The 19,772-nt window shown below is 50.4% G+C and overlaps 1 protein-coding gene across 2 annotated transcripts in view; it reads left to right on the top strand.

The window, feature by feature from the left end:
- slc37a1 (solute carrier family 37 member 1) overlaps positions 1–19,772 on the top strand; it is a 194,669-nt gene that overhangs the window by 124,902 nt on the left and 49,995 nt on the right. For both annotated transcript variants that reach the window (XM_086007336.1, XM_086007338.1), the window contains exons 13-14: positions 2,779–2,841; positions 5,883–5,968. In XM_086007336.1, coding sequence (XP_085863462.1) covers positions 2,779–2,841; positions 5,883–5,968 — 149 coding nt within the window. The remainder of the gene's footprint in view (positions 1–2,778; positions 2,842–5,882; positions 5,969–19,772) is intronic.

Below are 19,772 nucleotides of genomic sequence, written 5' to 3' on the forward strand. Positions count from 1 at the left end.
AGGGGAAAAATAGCGTATGAGAGTAAACTTGCAAGGAACATAAAAGCGGACTGTAAAAGCTTCTACAAGTATGTACTGTAAAAAGAAAAAGATTAGTGAAGACAAATGTAGGTCCCTTACAGTCAGAAATGGGAGAATTTATAATGGGGAACAAGGAAATGGCAGAGCAACTAAGCAAATACTTTGGTTTTGTCTTCACGGAAGAGGACACAAGTAACTTCCCAGAAATGCTAGGGAACCAAGGGTCTAGTGAGAAGGAGGAATTAAAGGAAATTAGCATTAGTAAAAAAATAGTGCTGGAGAAATTAATGGAACTGAAAGCCGATAAATCCCCAGGGCCTGATAATCTGCATCCCAGAGTAATGAAAGAGGTAGCCATGGAAATAGTGGATGCATTGGTTATCATCTTCCAAAATTCTATAGATTATAGAACAGTTCCTGCAGATTGGAGGGTGGCAAATGTAACCCTGCTATTTAAAAAAGGAGGGGGAGAGAAAACAGGGAACTACAGACCGGTTAGCCTAACATCAGTAGTAGGGAAAATGCTGGAGTCTATTATAAAGGATGTGATAACAGGACACTTAGAAAATATCAATGGGATTAGACAAAGTCAACATGGATTTATGAAAAAGAAATTGTGTTTGACAAACCTACTGGAGCTTTTTGAGGATGTAACTGGTAGAATAGACAAGGGAGAACCAGTGGATGTGGTGTATTTGGATTTTCAGAAGGCCTTTGATAAAGTCCCACATAAGAGGTTAGTGTGCAAAATTAAAGCACATGGGATTGGGGGTAATATACTGGCATGGATTGAAAATTGGTTAACAGACAGGAAACAGAGAGTAGGAATAAATGGGTCTTTTTCGGGGTGGCAGGCGGTGACTAGTGGTATACCGCAGGGATCAGTGCTTGGGACCCAGCTATTCACAATATATATCAATGATTTGGATGAGGGAACCAAATGTAACATTTCCAAGTTTGTTGACGACACAACACTAGGTGGGATTGTGAGTTGTGAGGAGGATGCAAAGAGGCTTCCAGGCGATTTATACAAGTTGAGTGAGTGGGCAAATACATGGCAGCTGCAGTATAATGTGGATAAATGTGAAGTTATCTACTTCAGTAGGAAAAACCAGAAAGGCAGAGTATTATTTAAATGATAGATTGGGAAATGTTGATGTACAAAGGGACCTGGGTGTCCTTGTACACCAGTCACTGAAAGCAAACATGCAGGTGCAGCAAGCAGTTAGGAAGGCAAATGGTATGTTGGCCTTCATTGCAAGGGGATTTGAGTACAGAAGCAAGGATGTCTTACTACAGTTATACAGGGCCTTGGTGAGACCACACCTGGCGTACTGTGTGCAGTTTTGGCCTCCTTACCTAAGAAAGGATATACAGGAAACTCTCGTTTAAACAGCACCTAAATATCCAGAATTCTCTATTAACCGGCAAAATTCATACTCCGAAAACACCTCAATAACCGGCAATGTTGCCGAGTCCAAGTCCGAGTCGCCCGCAGTGGCCGAGTTAGTCAATGGGGGTAGTTCTCCAAACAGCCACTACTCGACTTCTTGGTGCTGTCGGAAGTCCGAACACCTCGATAACAGGAGTCTGACTCTTTGTTTGTTAAAAATAGCCTCGGTAGATAACCCCCTCCGTCATCTGGAATTTTTAATCAACCGGCACCATCCCGGTCCCGTCAGTGCCGGATACCAGAGAGTTTCCTGTACTTGCCATAGAGGGAGTGCTGCAAAGGTTCACCAGACTGATTCCTGGGATGGCAGGACTGTCATGTGAGGAGAGATTGGGTCAACTAGGCCTGTATTCACTAGAGTTTAGAAGAATGAGAGGGGATCTCATGGAAACGTTTAAAATTCTGACAGGACTAGACAGACTGGATGCAGGGAGGATGTTTCCCCTAGCTGGGGGTTCTAGAAAGAGGGGTCACGGTCTCAGGATACGGGGTAGGACATTTAGGACTGAGATGAGGAGAAATTTCTTCACAGGGTGGTGAACCTGTGGAATTCTCTACCACAGAAGGCTGTGGAGGCCAAGTCACTGAATATATTTAAGAAGGAGATAGATAGATTTCTAGACACAAAAGGCATCAAGGGGTATGTGGAGAGAGCGGGAATATGGTATTGAGATAGAGGATCAGCCATGATCATATTGAACGGCGGAGCAGGCTCGAAGGGTCGAATGGCCTACTCCTGCTCCTATTTTTCTATGTTTCTATGACCCGTTTATCCCTACTCTCTGTTTTCTGACCTTTAAGCAATCCTCTATCCATGCTAATATATTACCCTCAACCCCATGAGCTTGTGCAATAACCTTTCGTGTGGCACCTTATCGAATGGCTTTTGAAAATCCAAATATACTACATCCACTGGTTTCCCCCTTATCTACCCTTCCATTAGGGAATAAAACCTGCCGTCCTTACCCGGTCCGGCCTATATATCACTCAGTCTCACACCAACGTGGTTGATCTTTAACTGCCCTCTGTGGCCTAGCCAAACCCCTCAGTTTATTCCGCTAGGGATGGGTAATAAATGTCGGCCTTGCCAGTGATGCCCACACCCCAAGAATGAATGAATAGTGCAACACCAGGACCAGTTTACACTTTATACCCTTTAGTGGACAATAAAAGGTTGCTTATAAAGCAGACCTGAAAATGGCATTCCATTACTGCATGAGCAGGGCGATGGCAGTGAGAAGCCTGCATTTACCATGAGTTTGAAATATTTAACTGCCTTACAATTTCATTCATTTTTTTTCCAGAGCATTTTGATGCCAAAAAAGCTGGAGATCTTTCAACACTGTTTGATGTAGGTGGAATCATAGGTATGAGTCCTCCAAGTTGCTTACAATAAGGAGATTTTATTTCTTTTTAATTCTTGCTGAAGGGAAAGTGAACACCAGATGGTTTCAGGAAACTCGAGTAGTTGCCTAACCTGGCCCGGGGTGTCGAGCGGGGGACGTAACCCGGGGTGTCGGGCGGGGGATGTAACTCGGGGTGTCGGGGCGGGGGACGTAACCCGGGGTGTCGGGCGGGGGACGTAACCCGGGGTGTCGGGGCGGGGGGCGTAACCCGGGGTGTCGGGGCGGGGGGCATGACCCGGGGCGTCTGGGCGGGGGGCGTGACCCGGGGTGTCGGGGCGGGGGGCGTAACCCGGGGTGTCGGGGCGGGGGGCGTAACCCGGGGTGTCGGGGCGGGGGGCGTAACCCGGGGTGTCGGGGCGGGGGGCGTAACCCGGGGTGTCGGGGCGGGGGGGTGTAACCCGGGGTGTCGGGGCGGGGGGCGTAACCCGGGGTGTCGGGGCGGGGGGCGTAACCCGGGGCGTCGGGGCGGGGGGCGTAAGTCGGGGCGGGGGGCGTAACCCGGGGCGTCGGGGCGGGGGGCGTAACCCGGGGCGTCGGGGCGGGGGGCGTAACCCGGGGTGTCGGGGCGGGGGGCGTAACCCGGGGTGTCGGGGCGGGGGGCGTAACCCGGGGTGTCGGGGCGGGGGGCGTAACCCGGGGCGTCGGGGCGGGGGGCGTAACCCGGGGCGGGGGGCGTAACCCGGGGCGGGGGGCATAACCCGGGGCGGGGGGCGTAACCCGGGGCGGGGGGCGTAACCCGGGGCGGGGGGGGCGGGGGGGCGTAACCCGGGGCGTCGGGGCGGGGGGGCGTAACCCGGGGCGGGGGGCGTAACCCGGGGCGTCGGGGCGGGGGGCGTAACCCGGGACGTCGGGGCGGGGGGCGTAACCCGGGGCGGGGGGGCGTAACCCGGGGCGGGGGGCGTAACCCGGGACGTCGGGGCGGGGGGGCGTAACCCGGGGCGTCGGGGCGGGGGGCGTAACCCGGGACGTCGGGGCGGGGGGCGTAACCCGGGGCGTCGGGGCGGGGGGCGTAACCCGGGGCGGGGGGCGTAACCCGGGGCGGGGGGCGTAACCCGGGGCGGGGGGCGTAACCCGGGGCGGGGGGCGTAACCCGGGGCGGGGGGGCGTAACCCGGGGAGCCGGGGCGGGGGGGCGTAACCCGGGGCGTCGGGGCGGGGGGCGTAACCCGGGACGTCGGGGCGGGGGGGCGTAACCCGGGGCGTCGGGGCGGGGGGGCGTAACCCGGGGCGTCGGGGCGGGGGGCGTAACCCGGGACGTCGGGGCGGGGGGGCGTAACCCGGGGCGTCGGGGCGGGGGGCGTAACCCGGGACGTCGGGGCGGGGGGCGTAACCCGGGGCGTCGGGGCGGGGGGCGTAACCCGGGGCGGGGGGCGTAACCCGGGGCGGGGGGGCGTAACCCGGGGAGCCGGGGCGGGGGGCGTAACCCGGGACGTCGGGCGGGGGACGTAACCCGGGGCGCCGGGGCGGGGGGCGTAACCCGGGACGTCGGGCGGGGGACGTAACCCGGGACGTCGGGCGGGGGACGTAACCCGGGACGTCGGGCGGGGGACGTAACCCGGGACGTCGGGCGGGGGACGTAACCCGGGACGTCGGGCGGGGGACGTAACCCGGGACGTCGGGCGGGGGACGTAACCCGGGACGTCGGGCGGGGGACGTAACCCGGGACGTCGGGTGGGGGACGTAACCCAGGCATTGTTTGGATTGTTCGATGTTCCCAGTCTTCAACTTGTGAACACAAGTTAGTTTACAAACTTGGTATAGGTTGGCCCAGCTTTACATCTCGTACAGGAGCTGGGCAGTCTGGATTTGAAACCCCAGCTGCTGGGAGTTTTGTTTTCAATCCCCTACTTATCTTTAACTGTGACACTGCAACCTTGGACATTGGACATTGAACCCTTTACCTGCTATCCTGCTCTGTGGCACTGAATCCACAGGTGTCCTGCGCGCTCTCTTTCTCTTTCCTCTTTCATTTTCTGTCTTTTTCCTTCTTTTAATTTTCTCTCCTTTTCTCTCTTTCCTTCTTTCATTCTTTTTCTCCTCTCTCTTGTTTTCTTTTGACTTTTTCCTTCCCTTTCTCTGCTCTCCCCTTTCTCTCTTTCCACATTTCCTTTCTGCTCCACTTCTCTCTTTTTTTCCTTCCTTTCCTCTCTTCTCTCTTTCCTTCCTTTCCTCTCTTCTTCCTTCCTTTCCTCTCTTCTCTTCTCTTTTTCCTTCCTTTCCTCTCTTCTCCTCCTCTTCTGTTCTCTTCTCCTCTCTTTTCTTTCTCGCTCACATTTTCTTTATATTCCTTTCCCTCAATTTTTCTTTCTCCTTTCTTTCTTTCATTATCTCTCTGCTTCCCTCTTTTACTTTCTGTCTCTTTCACACACTCTCACTCACTTTCCCTTTTTATTTAATTCACCTTTTCCTTTGCGCTCTCTTTCTACTGTCCTGGCTCTTACTCATGTTCTCCTTTCTATATGTGTGCCTTTTGCTGTCTCTCCACCCATAGTTCCTTTGTCAGATCTGCTTTACAGCAAAAGTGGCACCAAAATCAGGTCCTGAGGTCATTTTAACAATGGAGATTTGTCATTGGAAACAGGTCAAACAGGAGTAGGTGTGTAAATGCCATCAGAGTCACATCAAACAATGCTGAACAACAGGAGTAGGCGTGTAAACACCAACAGTGTAGATATCTAAATGCCAAGAGACCTAGCTGCAGCAATGCTTTCAAATAGTACTTCAGTATCAGTCAGTTTAAAAATATTTCCAGGATAGCGTCTGCCTAGCTTGCCACAGAGTACCAAAATATAATTCCCATTTCCCCCCCCCCTCCGGTTGCTTTGCATCCTGCAGTTGTCCAGAATACAGCTCGCTGCAGCCGAATGCACTACACACGTGCAATACCTGGAGTGTTCTGAATAGCGACAGCCCATCAATGTGTGTTTGAAAGTTGCGATCTCTGTGTAACGCTGCATGGTGCCTGTTGACATGTGATGTTTATACTGTATATTTCTGCCCCAGGTGGAATCCTTGCAGGTGTGATATCTGATTACACAAGAAAGAGGGCGACCACTTGTGGCGTGATGTTGCTGCTGGCAGCGCCTACAGTAAGACCGGCTGCTAGTTATGCAGCCCTGTATCTCAGAAATGTCTCAAAGCAGTGAATTGCAGTGATTGTTGTCCTGTAGGCAAACACGGGAGCAATTTTGAACATGGAAAGATCCCACAAACTGGGCAGTTAACCTAATCTTAGATAACAACAGAAAACGCTGGAAAAACTCAGCAGGCCAGGCAGCATCCGTGGAGAGAGAAACAGTTAACGTTTCAGGTCGAAGACCTTTCGTCAGAACTGGAAACAAACAGGAAAAGGAACAAATTTTAAAGCCAGTTTAGGGGTTGGGAAATGGGGGAGGGGATGAAAGAACAAAAGGGAAGGATGGAAGGCAGGAGAAGAAAAGAGGCATATTCAAGGCGAGACGAGATGGTAATGGGACAGGTTACGAAACAAAGGATGGCTCTAGATGGAGTGTGAATTGCGCTGGCAGAATGAAAGACAGCTGCCCTGTGGGAGAGAAAAAAAAAAAGCAAGCGCAAACAAAAAGTGTGGATAAAAAATATATGTGATAGGGGCCGAGGTTATGATCTGAAATTGTTGAACTCTATGTTGAGTCCAGAGAGCTGTAAAGTGCCTAATCGAAAGATGAGGTGCTGTTCCTCGAGCTTACGCTGAGCTTCCTTGGAACAATGCAAGAGGCCGAGGGCAGTGAGGTCTGAGTGGGAATGGGGTGGTGGATTAAAGTGACAGGCAACCGGAAGCTCGGGGTCCCCTTTACGGACTGAATGGAGGTGTTCCGCAAAGTGGTCACCCAATCTGTGTTTGGTCTCCCCAATGTAGAGGAGACCACATCGTGAGCAGCGAATACAGTATACTAGATTGCAAGAAGTACAAGTAAATCGCTGTTTCACCTGGAAGGGGTGTTTGGGGCCCTGGACAGTGGGAAGGGGGGAGGTATAAGGCCATGTGTTGCATCTCCTGCCCTTGCACGGGAAGGTGCCAGGCGAAGGGGAAAGGGTGCTGGGGGTGATAGAGGAGTGGACTAGGGTGTCGCGGAGGAAGCGGTCCCGACGGAATGCTGAAAGGGGAGGTGAGGGGAAGATGCGTTTGGTGGTGGGATCACACTGGAGGTGGTGGAAATGGTGGAGGATGATCCGTTGAATGTGGAGGCTGGTGGGTTGAAAGGTGAGCACAAGGGGAACTCTATATCGTGGTTCCGGGAGGGAGGGGCAGGGGTGAGGGCAGAAGTGCGGGAGATAGAATGGACACGGTCGAGGGCCGTGTCAACCACAGTAGAGGGGAATCCTCGGTTGAGGAAAAAGGAAGACATGTCGGAAGCACTGGTATGGAAGGTGGCATCGTCAGAGCAGATGCGACGGAGACGGAGTAACTGGGAGAATGGAATAGAGTCCTTACAGGAGGCGGGGTGGGAGGAAGTGTAGTCCAGGTAGCTGTGGGAGTCAGTGGGCTTGTAGTGAATGTTTGTCAATAACTTATCCCCAGAGATGGAGACTGAGAAGTCGAGGAAGGGAAGGGAAGAGTCGGAGATGGACCATGTGAAGGTGAGGGAAGGGTGGAAATTGGAGGCAAAGTGAATGAAATTGTCTGGTTCAGGGCGAGAGCAGGAAATGGCACCAATACAGTCATCAATGTACCGGAAAAAGAGGTAAGGGAGTCAGTGTCTGTGGAACTCGTACCCCAGTGAGAGTCAGTGGGCTAGATTTTCAGTTGCTTGCGCCAGCAGTTAGCGCCTTAAGAGAAGTGATTTTCGGGCGCTATTCGTGTAGCGCCCGGGCGCAGTGCAGTTTGCGCCCCGCCCCAAATTAAGTTGCCCGTTAGCGCCGGCGCAAAGTTTAGCGGCCGCCCGGATGCGCGCGCAGAAAATGACGTCACATCCTCGTGCAACGCCCTTTGGCCGCCCCGAATCCAAACTTCAGTCGGACCGCCCCATTCTGTGGCTGGCGTCCAGAGCGTTTGTAAAATGGAACGCAACACACCCTGGGGAGCGCAAATTAAAGGGCACTCCTCCTGCACTATAAACGGCAGTCTGCATGTGTTGTGTGGAAGGATCCAGTGTGTTGTTGTGAACGGTGTATTTATGTTTCCGGCCACCACCGCCGCCGCCGCCACCACCGTCACCACCGTCGCTGCGCTCTGCACCGCCGGCTTAGCGCCTAAAGATAGTAGTGGAACGCCTCTTTAAGCGCTCCACCAACCTCTTAGGGCAAAGCCACTGAATTTCCGGCAACGGGGCGCTACTTTGGGGCGGGCGCTAACCCTGCCTATACTGAAAATCTAGCCCAGTGTCTTATCTTAGAGTTGGTTGAGAGAGGGCCAAGACCATCTCTTCAAATAGGGCCATGGGATTTTTAACATCCAACAGAAATGACGGATAGGGCATCAGTTTAACATCTCATCCAAAGGACGGTAGCTCTGGCAATGTAGCACTACCCCATTACTTCACTTCGATTATATGCTCAAATCCTGGAATGGGGCATACAACCTTCTGACTCGGGCGAGAGTGCAACCATTGAACCAGAAGTGTCATCAGCACTTGTTGCTTCCCCTTCAATGCTTAGTATAAGGTTAAGTATTCACTCATCAGTCAAACAAATTTTGAGCACGCTAAGTAACTTCAACATGTTTTTATTTCATTTTGTCTTTTTCTGTTCAATTTTTTTTAACCAGGCCAAATTTCTCCCGATTCTGAAGACGCAGACTTTCACTGGGGTACGGGTTCCACAGACACTGACTCTCACTGGGGTACGGGTTCCACAGACACTGACTCTCACTGGGGTACGGGTTCCACAGACACTGACTTTCACTGGGGTACGGGTTCCACAGACACTGACTCTCACTGGGGTACGGGTTCCACAGACACTGACTTTCACTGGGGTACGGGTTCCACAGACACTGACTCTCAGAGGTGCAGGTCATAATTTTCCTCTTATATATCACCGCCAAATCTTACACCTTCATTCTGACGCTCAATGACTCCCCCTAACTCCGCCAAATTCCCTCTCCATCTGCCATCCCGTACTCCTGCCCAACCATCAATCAAAGCCTCCATTTGTCTGCTCCAAAACTGTCTTTCCTTCATATGGGATTTCCTTGTCCTCACCAGATCCCATGTGGGATTATCACCCCCCACCCCCCCTACAAGAGAGAAAAGGATAGGCCAAGTAATTACAGTCCAGCCAGCCTAACCTCGGTAGTGGGGAAATTAATGGAAAGAATTCTAAAGGACAGGATAAATCTTCATTTAGAAAGACATGGATTAATTAATGATAGTCAGCACGGATTTGTTAAGGGAAGGTCGTGTCTGACAAAGTTGATTGAATATTTTGAGGAAGTAACAAGGAGGGTAGATGAGGGTAATGCGATTGATGTAGTGTATATGGACTTTAGCAAGGCTTTTGATAAGGTTCCACATGGCAGACTGGTCACGAAGTTAAAAGCCCATGGGATCCAGGGCAAAGTGTCATGTTGGATTCAAAACTGGCTCGGAGACAGGAAGCAGAAGGTAATGGTTGATGCGTGTTTTTGTGACTGGAACGCTGTTTTTGTGACTGGAACGCTGTTTCCAGTGGGGTTCTGCAGGGTTCAGTACTAGGTCCCTTGCTTTTTGTGGTATATATCAATCATCATCTTAGGCAGTCCCTCGGAACCGAGGATGACTTGCTTCTGTAGTGTATGTGCCTTTAAGTCAGAACTACTTTTACAACTCCTGTATACTGTAGTACCGGCAGTGACCACACCGGTATATAAGCTTTGTGCATGCCTCTGTACCCCCAGTCTAGAGACTACCCTCCTCCAGTAAAGACCTGTTATTCGTTAATGTACAGCATCCGTGTGATTATTTAATAATAGCATATCCACTGAACCACGGATCCAACAGTGGCGACGGGTGTCGATTCGAATCTACCTGCAACATAAAAAAAAATTTTTTTAAAAATAGTCGAGGCCAGGAACACGGGCGTCAACCATGAGCAACCGCCCAGCAGTCAGGCAGAGATCCAACTTCGCAGGGGAGGCTGTGGTGAGCCAGGCTTGGTTCCCCAGCCACAACGAGCAGTAAGAGACCGACGACAGGTCCAGCGCAGACCCTTCCCGAGCAGCGGCGGCTGGAACCGACCGACGGCGGAGAGAGAGCCGAGCAGCGTCGACGGGGTAAGACAGAGGGTGAAGAGCGCAGGGCGCAGCCGGGGGTTGAACACCAAGCGGCGTCGAGGGAAATAAAACAAACCGGAGAGAGAGAGGGTAAAAAACAGCCGGGTTCTAGACTGAGCGGCATCGAAAAATATAAAAAGAAGAACGCGCAGAGCACAGCCAGTGCTCACGGGCTGAACAGGGTCCGCGGGGCGAAGAAAGGGGAGACGCCATTGAGCCGCGGAGAAGAAGGGAGAGCGCGGGAGACGCCATTGAGCCACTGAGAAGAAGGAAGAGCGCGGGAGACACCATTTTTAGAAGCCACAGCAGAAAAGAAGGGCGAGCGCAGGAAGGAAGGAAAGCGCGGGAGACGCCATTTTGTGCCAGCGGAGAAGAAGGGGAAGCGCGGGAGGCGCCATTTGTGATAGTTAACGCACACCCAAGGATGCCGAAGAGTGGCAGTATCTCTACGTTCGACAATGAAGTTGAAGATTGGGCGACATATGTGGAACGTATTGAGGTGTACTGCAGGGCGAATGAAGTGCCAAATGCTAATAAAGCACTGGTTCTGTTAAATTCCATGGGTGCAAAAACTTATGGGTTACTGCGAAATCTAATAACCCCAGAGAAGCCGGTAAACAAGAATTTTGAAAGCATAGTAGAAATCCTACAGGACCACTTAAACCCCACACCGCTGCTGATAGCAGAACGATTTAAGTTCCATAAAAGGAACCAACACAAAGACGAAAGCAATGCTGAGTACCTAACGGAACTGCGCAAGCTATCGAAACACTGCCAGTTTGGAGCGGGACTAGCAGACACGTTAAGGGACAAGTTTGTGTGTGGGCTACAAAATGAAGGAACCCAGAAATGGCTTCTATCAGTAAAGGACCTTACACTGGACAAAGCTTTCAGTATGGCAGTATCACACGAAGCAGCCGCAAGGGGCGCTGCAGAGATACAATGGAGACTGCAAGAATATGGCACCAATGAAATGTCCTATGGAACAGGGAAGTGCTATCGCTGCGGCAGAACAACACATGACCAGAAAGATTGTTGGTTCAAGGACCAAGTGTGCAGACAGTGTGGGAAAGCAGGACACATAGCAAGAGTCTGCAGGTCTGGGAAGAAAACCAACAGTAAGAAATCTCCACAGGAGAAGTACAAAAAGGTACACCAGGTGATGGACAGTGGTTCAGACGAACAGAAAAGTGACACAGACTCCGGAAGCAAGGAGCTGGGTTGTCTGAAACTACATAAGGTAACCGAAATGGAGGATCACCAGACTATCTGGGTTACACTCAAGATAGACGGAGTCCAAGTGGAAATGGAATTGGACACAGGGTCAGCTCTAACAGTCATAAATCAAAGAGACTACAAGCGGCTATTTTCACACATACCCTTGAAAGCTACAGAGATTGTCTTGAAGACGTATACGGGGCAAAAAGTCTACCCCAAAGGAAAAATAAGGGTGAAAGTGACATATAAAGGCCAGGAAATACCTAAAATGGATATATATGTATTGCCAAATGGAGGACCACCACTGCTAGGACGTGAATGGATCCGGAAGATACAATTAGATTGGCATTCCATACAGGCACTGAATGTTGAGGCCAAAAAGGATGACGACGTCACACCTGGACGACTGTCAAAAATGCTAACTGACGCAAAAGAAGTGTTCCAGGAGGGACTAGGAACACTAAAAGGAATAACAGCAATGATTAAAATAGAGGAAAATGCAAGCCCAAAGTTTCTGAAGGCCAGACCAGTGCCTTATGCGATCAGACCAGCTGTTGAAGTAGAGCTGGAAGGGTTGGAACGTTCAGGAGTACTGTCCAAAGTGGACTGGAGCGAGTGGGCTACACCCATCATTCCTGTAATGAAGAGGTCGTTGAGTAATACGCCTGGGGAACCAAAGAAGGTCCGCATCTGTGGGGATTTTAAGGTGACAGTGAACCCAGTCCTTCACACGGTGCAATATCCGCTTCCACGAATTGAGGATATTTTCGCCTCGCTATCTGGAGGTAAACGCTTCACCAAAATTGATCTAGCCCAGGCGTACTTGCAAATGGAGGTAGAAGAGGCTTCGAAACATTACCTTACGATCAACACTCATAAAGGTCTCTATCAATACAACCGGCTGGTGTTTGGAGTAGCCTCGGCTCTGGCTATCTGGCAAAGGGCGATGGATCAGGTCCTGCAAGGGATTCCAGGGACCCAGTGTTATTTGGACGACATCTTGGTCACGGGCGAAAATGACAGTGATCACCTCGCCAACTTGGAGAAGGTGCTCACCTCGCCAACTTGGAGAAGGTGCTCACCAGATTAAAGGAGTATGGGCTACGAGCTAATCGCCACAAGTGCGAGTTTTTCCAGAAACAGATCTCGCATTGCGGCCACGTTATTGATGAAGAGGGGTTACATAAGTCCCCTGACAAGATTGAGGCAGTAGTCAAGGCTCCAGCACCGGAAAATGTGTCACAACTGAGGTCGTTCCTCGGGCTGGTAAACGACTACCACAAGATCTTACCAAATTTGTCTACGGTATTACACCCGCTGAACACCCTACTGCAAACAGGGGTACCATGGAAGTGACATGACGAACGTAGACGAGCTTTCCAGAAGTGTAAAGAATTGATCACATCAAAAGAGGTGTTGGCCCATTTCAACCCAGCACTACCAATTCGTTTGGCATGTGATGCATCACCCTACAGTATTGGAGCGGTGCTATCGCACAAATTCCCAGACGGGTTGGAGAGGCCAGTAGCCTTTGCGTCTTGGTCACTAACCTCAGCCGAGCACAACTACGCCCAGATTGACAGGGAGGCCCTCAGCCTAGTATGGGGAGTAAAAAAATTCAACCACTATCTGCATGGGCAGAAGTTCACCTTGCTGACTGACCACCAACCACTTGTCTCCATCTTTAATCCGAAGAAGGGCGTTCCAGTGATGACTGCACAGCGGTTACAAAGATGGTCCCTGTTTCTAGGGGCGAATCAATATGAAATAAAATATAAAGGCACGAAATAGCATGGGAACGCTGATGGGCTATAGCGCCTGCCACTGCCTACTGTGGAGGAAGCACCAGCAGTGGACCCTATCGAGATATTTTATTCGTCAATAATTGAACGATTGCCAGTAACAAACGCGGATATAGAGAAGGAGACCCGCAATGATCCGACGCTGTCACGGGTATATGAATTGACGGTGAGGGGATGGCCAACACATGGCGACTCACTGTTGCCAGCATTCTCATCCAGAAGAGAACAGCTGTCAGTATGCCAGGGGACAGTGATGTGTGGATCCAGAGTGGTGATTCCACTCAAGTTAAGGGAGAGAGTGCTGAATGACCTACATGAAGGTCATCTGGGGGGAGTGAAAATGAAAAGCCTTGCTAGGGCTTATGTGTGGTGGTCGGGAATCGATCAACAAATCGAAGACCTAACTAAGAGCTGCTTAGGATGCCAGAAGGTCCAAAATGCACCACCACATGCCCCTCTACACCCATGGGAGTGGCTCTCCTCTCCATGGCAACGGGTGCATATTGATTTCGCTGGTCCATTCATGGACTCAATGTTCTTAATAGCAGTGGATGCTCATTCAAAGTGGCCTGAGGTGATAAAAATGTCTTCAACCACTACAGAGAAAACTATTGCAGTCCTACGGACCATATTTGCCAGAAACGGTTTGCCAGAGCAGATTTGCTCTGATAATGGACCACATTTTGTGTCCGATGAGTTCTAAAAATTCATGAAAAGGAATGGGGTAAGGCATTACACATCCGCCCTGTATCATCTAGCCACAAATGGATTGGCTGAGAGGTTCGTACAAACCTTTAAGAAGGCGATAAAGGCCATGTGTGACGATGAAATTCCACTACAGCATAAGATGGACAATTTCTTATTAGCCTACCGAAACGCGACACATGCAGTTACCAACCAGACCCCAGCCATGATGTTCTTTAACCGAAGGTTGAGATCTCGTCTGGACTTGCTCAGACCAAATGTGCAAAGAAATGTTGAGGACAAACAATTCCAGCACATCAATGAGAAGCCGACAAGGAGCTTCAATGTAGGGCAACCAGTCTTGGCCCGTGACTATCGAACAGAGAAGTGGCAACCCGGATCGATATGTACAAGGCAGGGGCCATTAATGTACACAGTGGATGTCGGGGAGAACATTGTGAGACGCCACGTCGATCAGATCTTAGCGTCACAGGAACGCGTCAACCCCATGTCTCGAGTACCTGGGGATGAACCCGACATACCGGTAGCATCTACTTCAGACCCAGTAGCAGTGGAACCCGATGAACTACCCGATGAAAAGGGGTCAGAATCGCCTCTGCACCAAGAACCTCTGGAAAGGCGCTATCCCGAAAGGGTCAGGAAGCCGCCCCAAAGACTGAATCTATAAATGGACTTTTGTTGTTTAATGTACATGTTGAAATGTTAGTTGTTATTTGAATATTAGGGGTATTACTAATCTAAAAGGGGAGGAATTGTAGTGTATGTGCCTTTAAGTCAGAACTACTTTTACAGCTCCTGTATACTGTAGTACCGGCAGTGACCACACCGGTATATAAGCTTTGCGCATGCCTCTGTACCCCCAGTCTAGAGACTACCCTCCTCCAGTAAAGACCTGTTATTTGTTAATGTACAGCATCCGTGTGATCATTTAATAATAGCATATCCACTGAACCACAGATCCAACAGCTTCCACATTAAAAATGAGTTCGCAGGTGACGGATGAATCCAATGTGGGACCTACAGTTTCTGCCACAGGTGGGGCAGACGGTGGTTGAAGGGGCGGGTGGGTGGGGTACTTGGGTTGACGTGCGCTCCTTGCGCTGCCTGCGCTTGGCTTCCGCTTGCTCCCGGCGAAGAGACTCAAGGTGTGCGGCGCCTTCCCGGGTGCTTCTCCTCCACTTTGTGCGGTCTTCGGCCAGGGATTCCCAGGTATCGATGGGGATGTTACACTTTTTCAAGGAGGTTTTGAGGGTGTCCTTGAAGTGTTTCCTCTGCCCACCTGGGGCTCTCTTGCTGTGCCGGAGCTCCGAGTAGAGCGCTTGCTTTGGGAGTCTCGTATCGGGCATGCGGACAATGTGACCCGTCCGTCGGAGTTGATTGAGCGTGGTCAAAGCTTCAATGCTGGGAATATTGGCCTGAGCTAGAACACTGACATTGGTACGCCTATCCTGCCAATGGATTTGCAGGATCTTGCGGAGGCAGCGTTGGTGGTACCTCTCCAGTGCTTTGAGGTGCCTGCTGTACATGATTCATGTCTCTGAGGCATACAGCAGGGCGGGTATCACTACTGCTCTGTAGACCATGAGCTTGGTGCCGGGTTTGAGGTCCTGGTCTTCAAACACTCTCTTCCTCAGGCGACTGAAGGCTGCACTGGCACACTGAAGGCGGTGTTGGACTTCGTCGTCTGCCCTTGTTGATAGTAGGCTCCCGAGGTATGGAAAGTGGTCCACGTTGTCCAAGGCCTTGTTGTGGATTTTGATAATTGGTGGGCAGTACTGTGTGGCGGGGGCAGGTTGGTAGAGGATCTTTGTCTTACGGATGTTTAGTGTAAGGCCCATGCTCTCATACGCTTCGGTGAAGGTGTTGACGATGGTTTGGAGTTCGATCTCCGAGTGAGCGCTGACGCAAGCGTCATCTGCACACTGTAATTCGACGACAGAGGATGGGATGACCTTGGATCTGGACTGGAGGCAACGGAGGTTGAACAGTTTCCCGTTTGTTCTGTAAATTAGCTCCACTCCAGTGGGGACCTTACTGAGGGTGAGATGGAGCATTGCAGCAAGGAAGAGCGTTGGTGCGATGACACAGCCTTGTTTGACCCCAGTTCGTACGTGAATTGGGTCTGTGGTGGAACCGTTGGTCAGGATCACGGCTTGCATGTCGTCGTGAAGCAGGCGGAGGATGGTGACAAACTTTTGAGGGCAGCCGAATTTGAGGAGGAAACTCCATAATCCCTCACGGTTGACAGTGTCGAAGGCCTTTGTGAGGTCAAAGAAGGCCAAGTACAGTGGCTGGTGCTGTTTCCTGCATTTCTCTTGTAATTGTCGTGCAGTGAGGATCATGTCCATTGTGCCCCTTAGTGGGCGGAATCTGCATTGCGACTCTGGGAGGAGCTCTTTGGCCACTGGGAGAAGGCGATTGAGGAGGATTCTTGCGATGACTTTCCCTATGGCAGACAGCAGGGAAACTCCTGTGTAATTACCGAAATCAGACTTGTCACCTTTCTTGAAGATCAATGATCTAGACTTGAATATAGTGGGTATGATTAAGAAGTTTGCAGATGATACTAAAATCGGCTGTGTAGTTGATACTGAAGAAGGAAACTAGACTGCAGGAAGATATCAATAAATTGGTCAGGTGGGCAGAACAGTGGCAAATGGAATTCAATCCGGAGAAGTGTGAGGTATTGCATTTGCGGAGGGCTAACAAGGCAAGGGATTGCACATTAAATGGTAGGACACTGAGTAGTGTAGAGGAACAAAGGGACCTTGGAGTGCATGTCCACAGATCCCTGAAGGTCGCAGGCCAGGTAGATAAGGTGGTTAAGAAGGCATATGGAATGCTTGCCTTTATTAGCTGTGGCATAGAATACAAGAGCAGGGGGATTATGCTTCAACTGTATAAAACACTAGTTAGGCCTCAGCTGGAATACTGCGTGCAGTTCTGGTCACCACATTACAGGAAAGATGTGATAGCATCAGAGAGCGTACAGAGGAGATTTACCAGGATGTTGCCAGGAGTAGAGAATCTTAGCTATGAGGAAAGACTGGATAGGCTGGGTCTGTTTTGCTTGGAACAGAGGAGGCTGAGGGGAGACCTTATTGAGGTGTATAAAATTATATGGGGCATAGATAAAGTGGATAGAAAGGACCTATTTCCCTTAGCAGAGGGGTCAAAAACCAGGGGCACAGATTTAAAGTAATTGGGGGAAGGTTTAGAGGGGATTTGAGAGGAAATTTCTTCACCCAGAGGGTTGTGGGGGTCTGGATCTCACTGCCTGAAAGGGTGGTAAGGCAGGGACCCTAACCACATTTAAAAAGTACTTGGATGTGCACTTGGGATGCTCTAACCTGCAGGGCTACGGACCAAGAGCTGGGAAGTGGGATTCGGCTGGATAGCTCTTTGTTGGCCAGCATGGACGCAATGGCCTGAAATGGCTTCCTTCCATGATGTAACTTTCTATGATTCTACAACAGCATCGTCGATGGACTCCAGACCATGGGTTATAGAGCAGGAGTGTATGTGGTGTACAACGGCTGGTTTTCAACCCCCAGACCCAGCTTGTCCACCTTGAGAAGTACCAACTCCACCTTTTATTGCTAAAACCTCCATGAAGGCAAAAAATAATTTGCTTTTCACCACCCGGTACTGGACCTAACTCTAGGGAATGTGGCCGGCCAAGTGGAAAAAGTGCTAGTAGGTGAGCACTTTGGTGATAGTGACCATAATATGGTAAGATTTAAGGTGGTCATGGAAAAGGACAGGGATGGGCCGGAAATAAAGGTTCTAAATTGGGGGAAGGCCGATTTTAATAGGATAAGGCAGGATCTGGCCAAAATGGACTGGGATCAGCTACTTGTAGGAAAATCCGCATCGGAGCAATGGGAGGCTTTCAGAAGGGAGATTGAGATCATACAATGGCAACATGTTCCCGTAAAGGTCAAGGGTGGTTCCAAAAACCACAGGGAACCTTGGATGTCAGGGGATATACGAGAATGGATTAGGAAAAAAAGGAGGGCTTTTGGTAGATACAAAAGGCTAAAGACGGAGGAAGCCCTAGAGGAGTACAAAAAGTGCAGGGGGATACTTAAAAAAGAAATTAGGAGATCAAGGAGGGGCCATGAAATAACACTGGCGAGCAAAATAAAGGAAAATCCGAAGATGTTTTATAAGTATATTAAGGGTAAGAGGATAACTAGGGAAAAAATAGGGCCCATTAGGGACAAAAGTGGCAATCTGTGTGTGGAGCCGGAAGATGTAGGAGGGGTTCTAAATGAATTTTTTGCATCTGTTTTCACTATGGAGAAGGACGATGTAGACATAGAAATAGGGCGGGGGGACTGTGATATGCTCGAACATATTAACATCGAGAGGGAGGAGGTATTGGCGGTTTTAGCTGGCCTAAAAATGGATAAATCCCCAGGTCCGGATGAAATGTATCCCAGGCTGCTGTGTGAGGCAAAGGAGGAGATTGCGGGGGCTCTAACACATATATTCAGGACCTCTCTGGCCACAGGGGATGTGCCAGAGGACTGGAGAACCGCTAATGTAGTACCATTATTCAAGAAGGGTAGTAGGGAAAAACCGGGGAACTACAGGCCAGTGAGCCTAACATCAGTGGTAGGAAAATTATTGGAAAAAATCCTGAGGGACAAAATTTGTCTCCACTTGGAGAGGCAAGGATTAATCAGGGATAGTCAACATGGCTTTGTCAAGGGATGATCATGTCTGACTAATTTGATTGAATTTTTTGAGGGGGTGACTAGGTGTGTGGATGAGGGTAACGCAGTGGATGTGGGAAACATGGATTTCAGTAAGGCCTTCGATAAAGTCCCGCACAGGAGACTGGTCAAGAAGGTAAGAGCCCATGGAATCCAGGGTGCCTTGGCACATTGGATACAAAACTGGCTTAGTGGCAGAAGGCAGAGGGTGATGGTTGAAGGTTGTTTTTGTGACTGGAAGCCTGTGGCCAGTGGGGTACCACAGGGATCGGTGCTGGGTCCCTTGCTGTTTGTGGTCTACATTAATGACTTGGATATGAATGTAAAGGGTATGATCAGTAAGTTCGCGGATGATACAAAAATTGGTAGGGTGGTAAATAGCGAGGAGGGTAGCCTCAGTCTGCAGGATGATATAGATGGGTTGGTCAGATGGGCGGAACAGTGGCAAATGGAATTTAACCCGGAAAAGTGCGAGGTGATGCACTTTGGGGGGACTAACAAGGCAAAGGAATACACAATGAATGGAAAGACCCTAGGCAAGACGGAGGGTCAGAGGGATCTGGGTGTGCAAGTACACAGATCCCTGAAGGCGGCGGAACAGGTGGATAAGGTGGTAAAAAAGGCATATGGGATACTTGCCTTCATTAGCCGAGGCATTGAATATAAGAGCAAGGAGGTTATGATGGAGCTGTATAAAACACTGGTTAGGCCACAGCTGGAATACTGTGTGCAGTTCTGGTCGCCACACTACAGGAAGGATGTGATCGCGTTAGAGAGGGTGCAGAGGAGGTTCACCAGGATGTTACCAGGGCTGGAGCGCTTCAGCTATGAAGAGAGACTGGGCAGATTGGGTTTGTTTTCCTTGGAGCAGAGGAGGCTGAGGGGGGACATGATTGAGGTGTACAAAATTATGAGTGGCATAGATAGGATGGATGCTGTGGAGCTTTTTCCCTTAGTAGAGGGGTCAATAACTAGGGGGCATAGATTCAAGGTAAAGGGCGGGAGGTTTAGAGGGGATTTGAGAAAGAACTTTTTCACCCAGAGGGTGGTTGGAGTCTGGAACTCACTGCCTGAGAGGGTTGTGGAGGCAGAAACCCTCACAACATTTAAGAAGCATTTGGATGTGCACTTGAAATGCCATAGCATACAAGGCTACGGGCCAAATGCTGGAATATGGGATTAGATTAGGCAGGGCTTGATGGCCGGCGCGGACACGATGGGCCGAAGGGCCTCTATCCGT

Source organism: Somniosus microcephalus, chromosome 14, assembly GCF_052327205.1.
Source record: "Somniosus microcephalus isolate GS21.2 chromosome 14, FLI_Smic_1.0, whole genome shotgun sequence".
Taxonomy (NCBI): domain Eukaryota; kingdom Metazoa; phylum Chordata; class Chondrichthyes; order Squaliformes; family Somniosidae; genus Somniosus; species Somniosus microcephalus.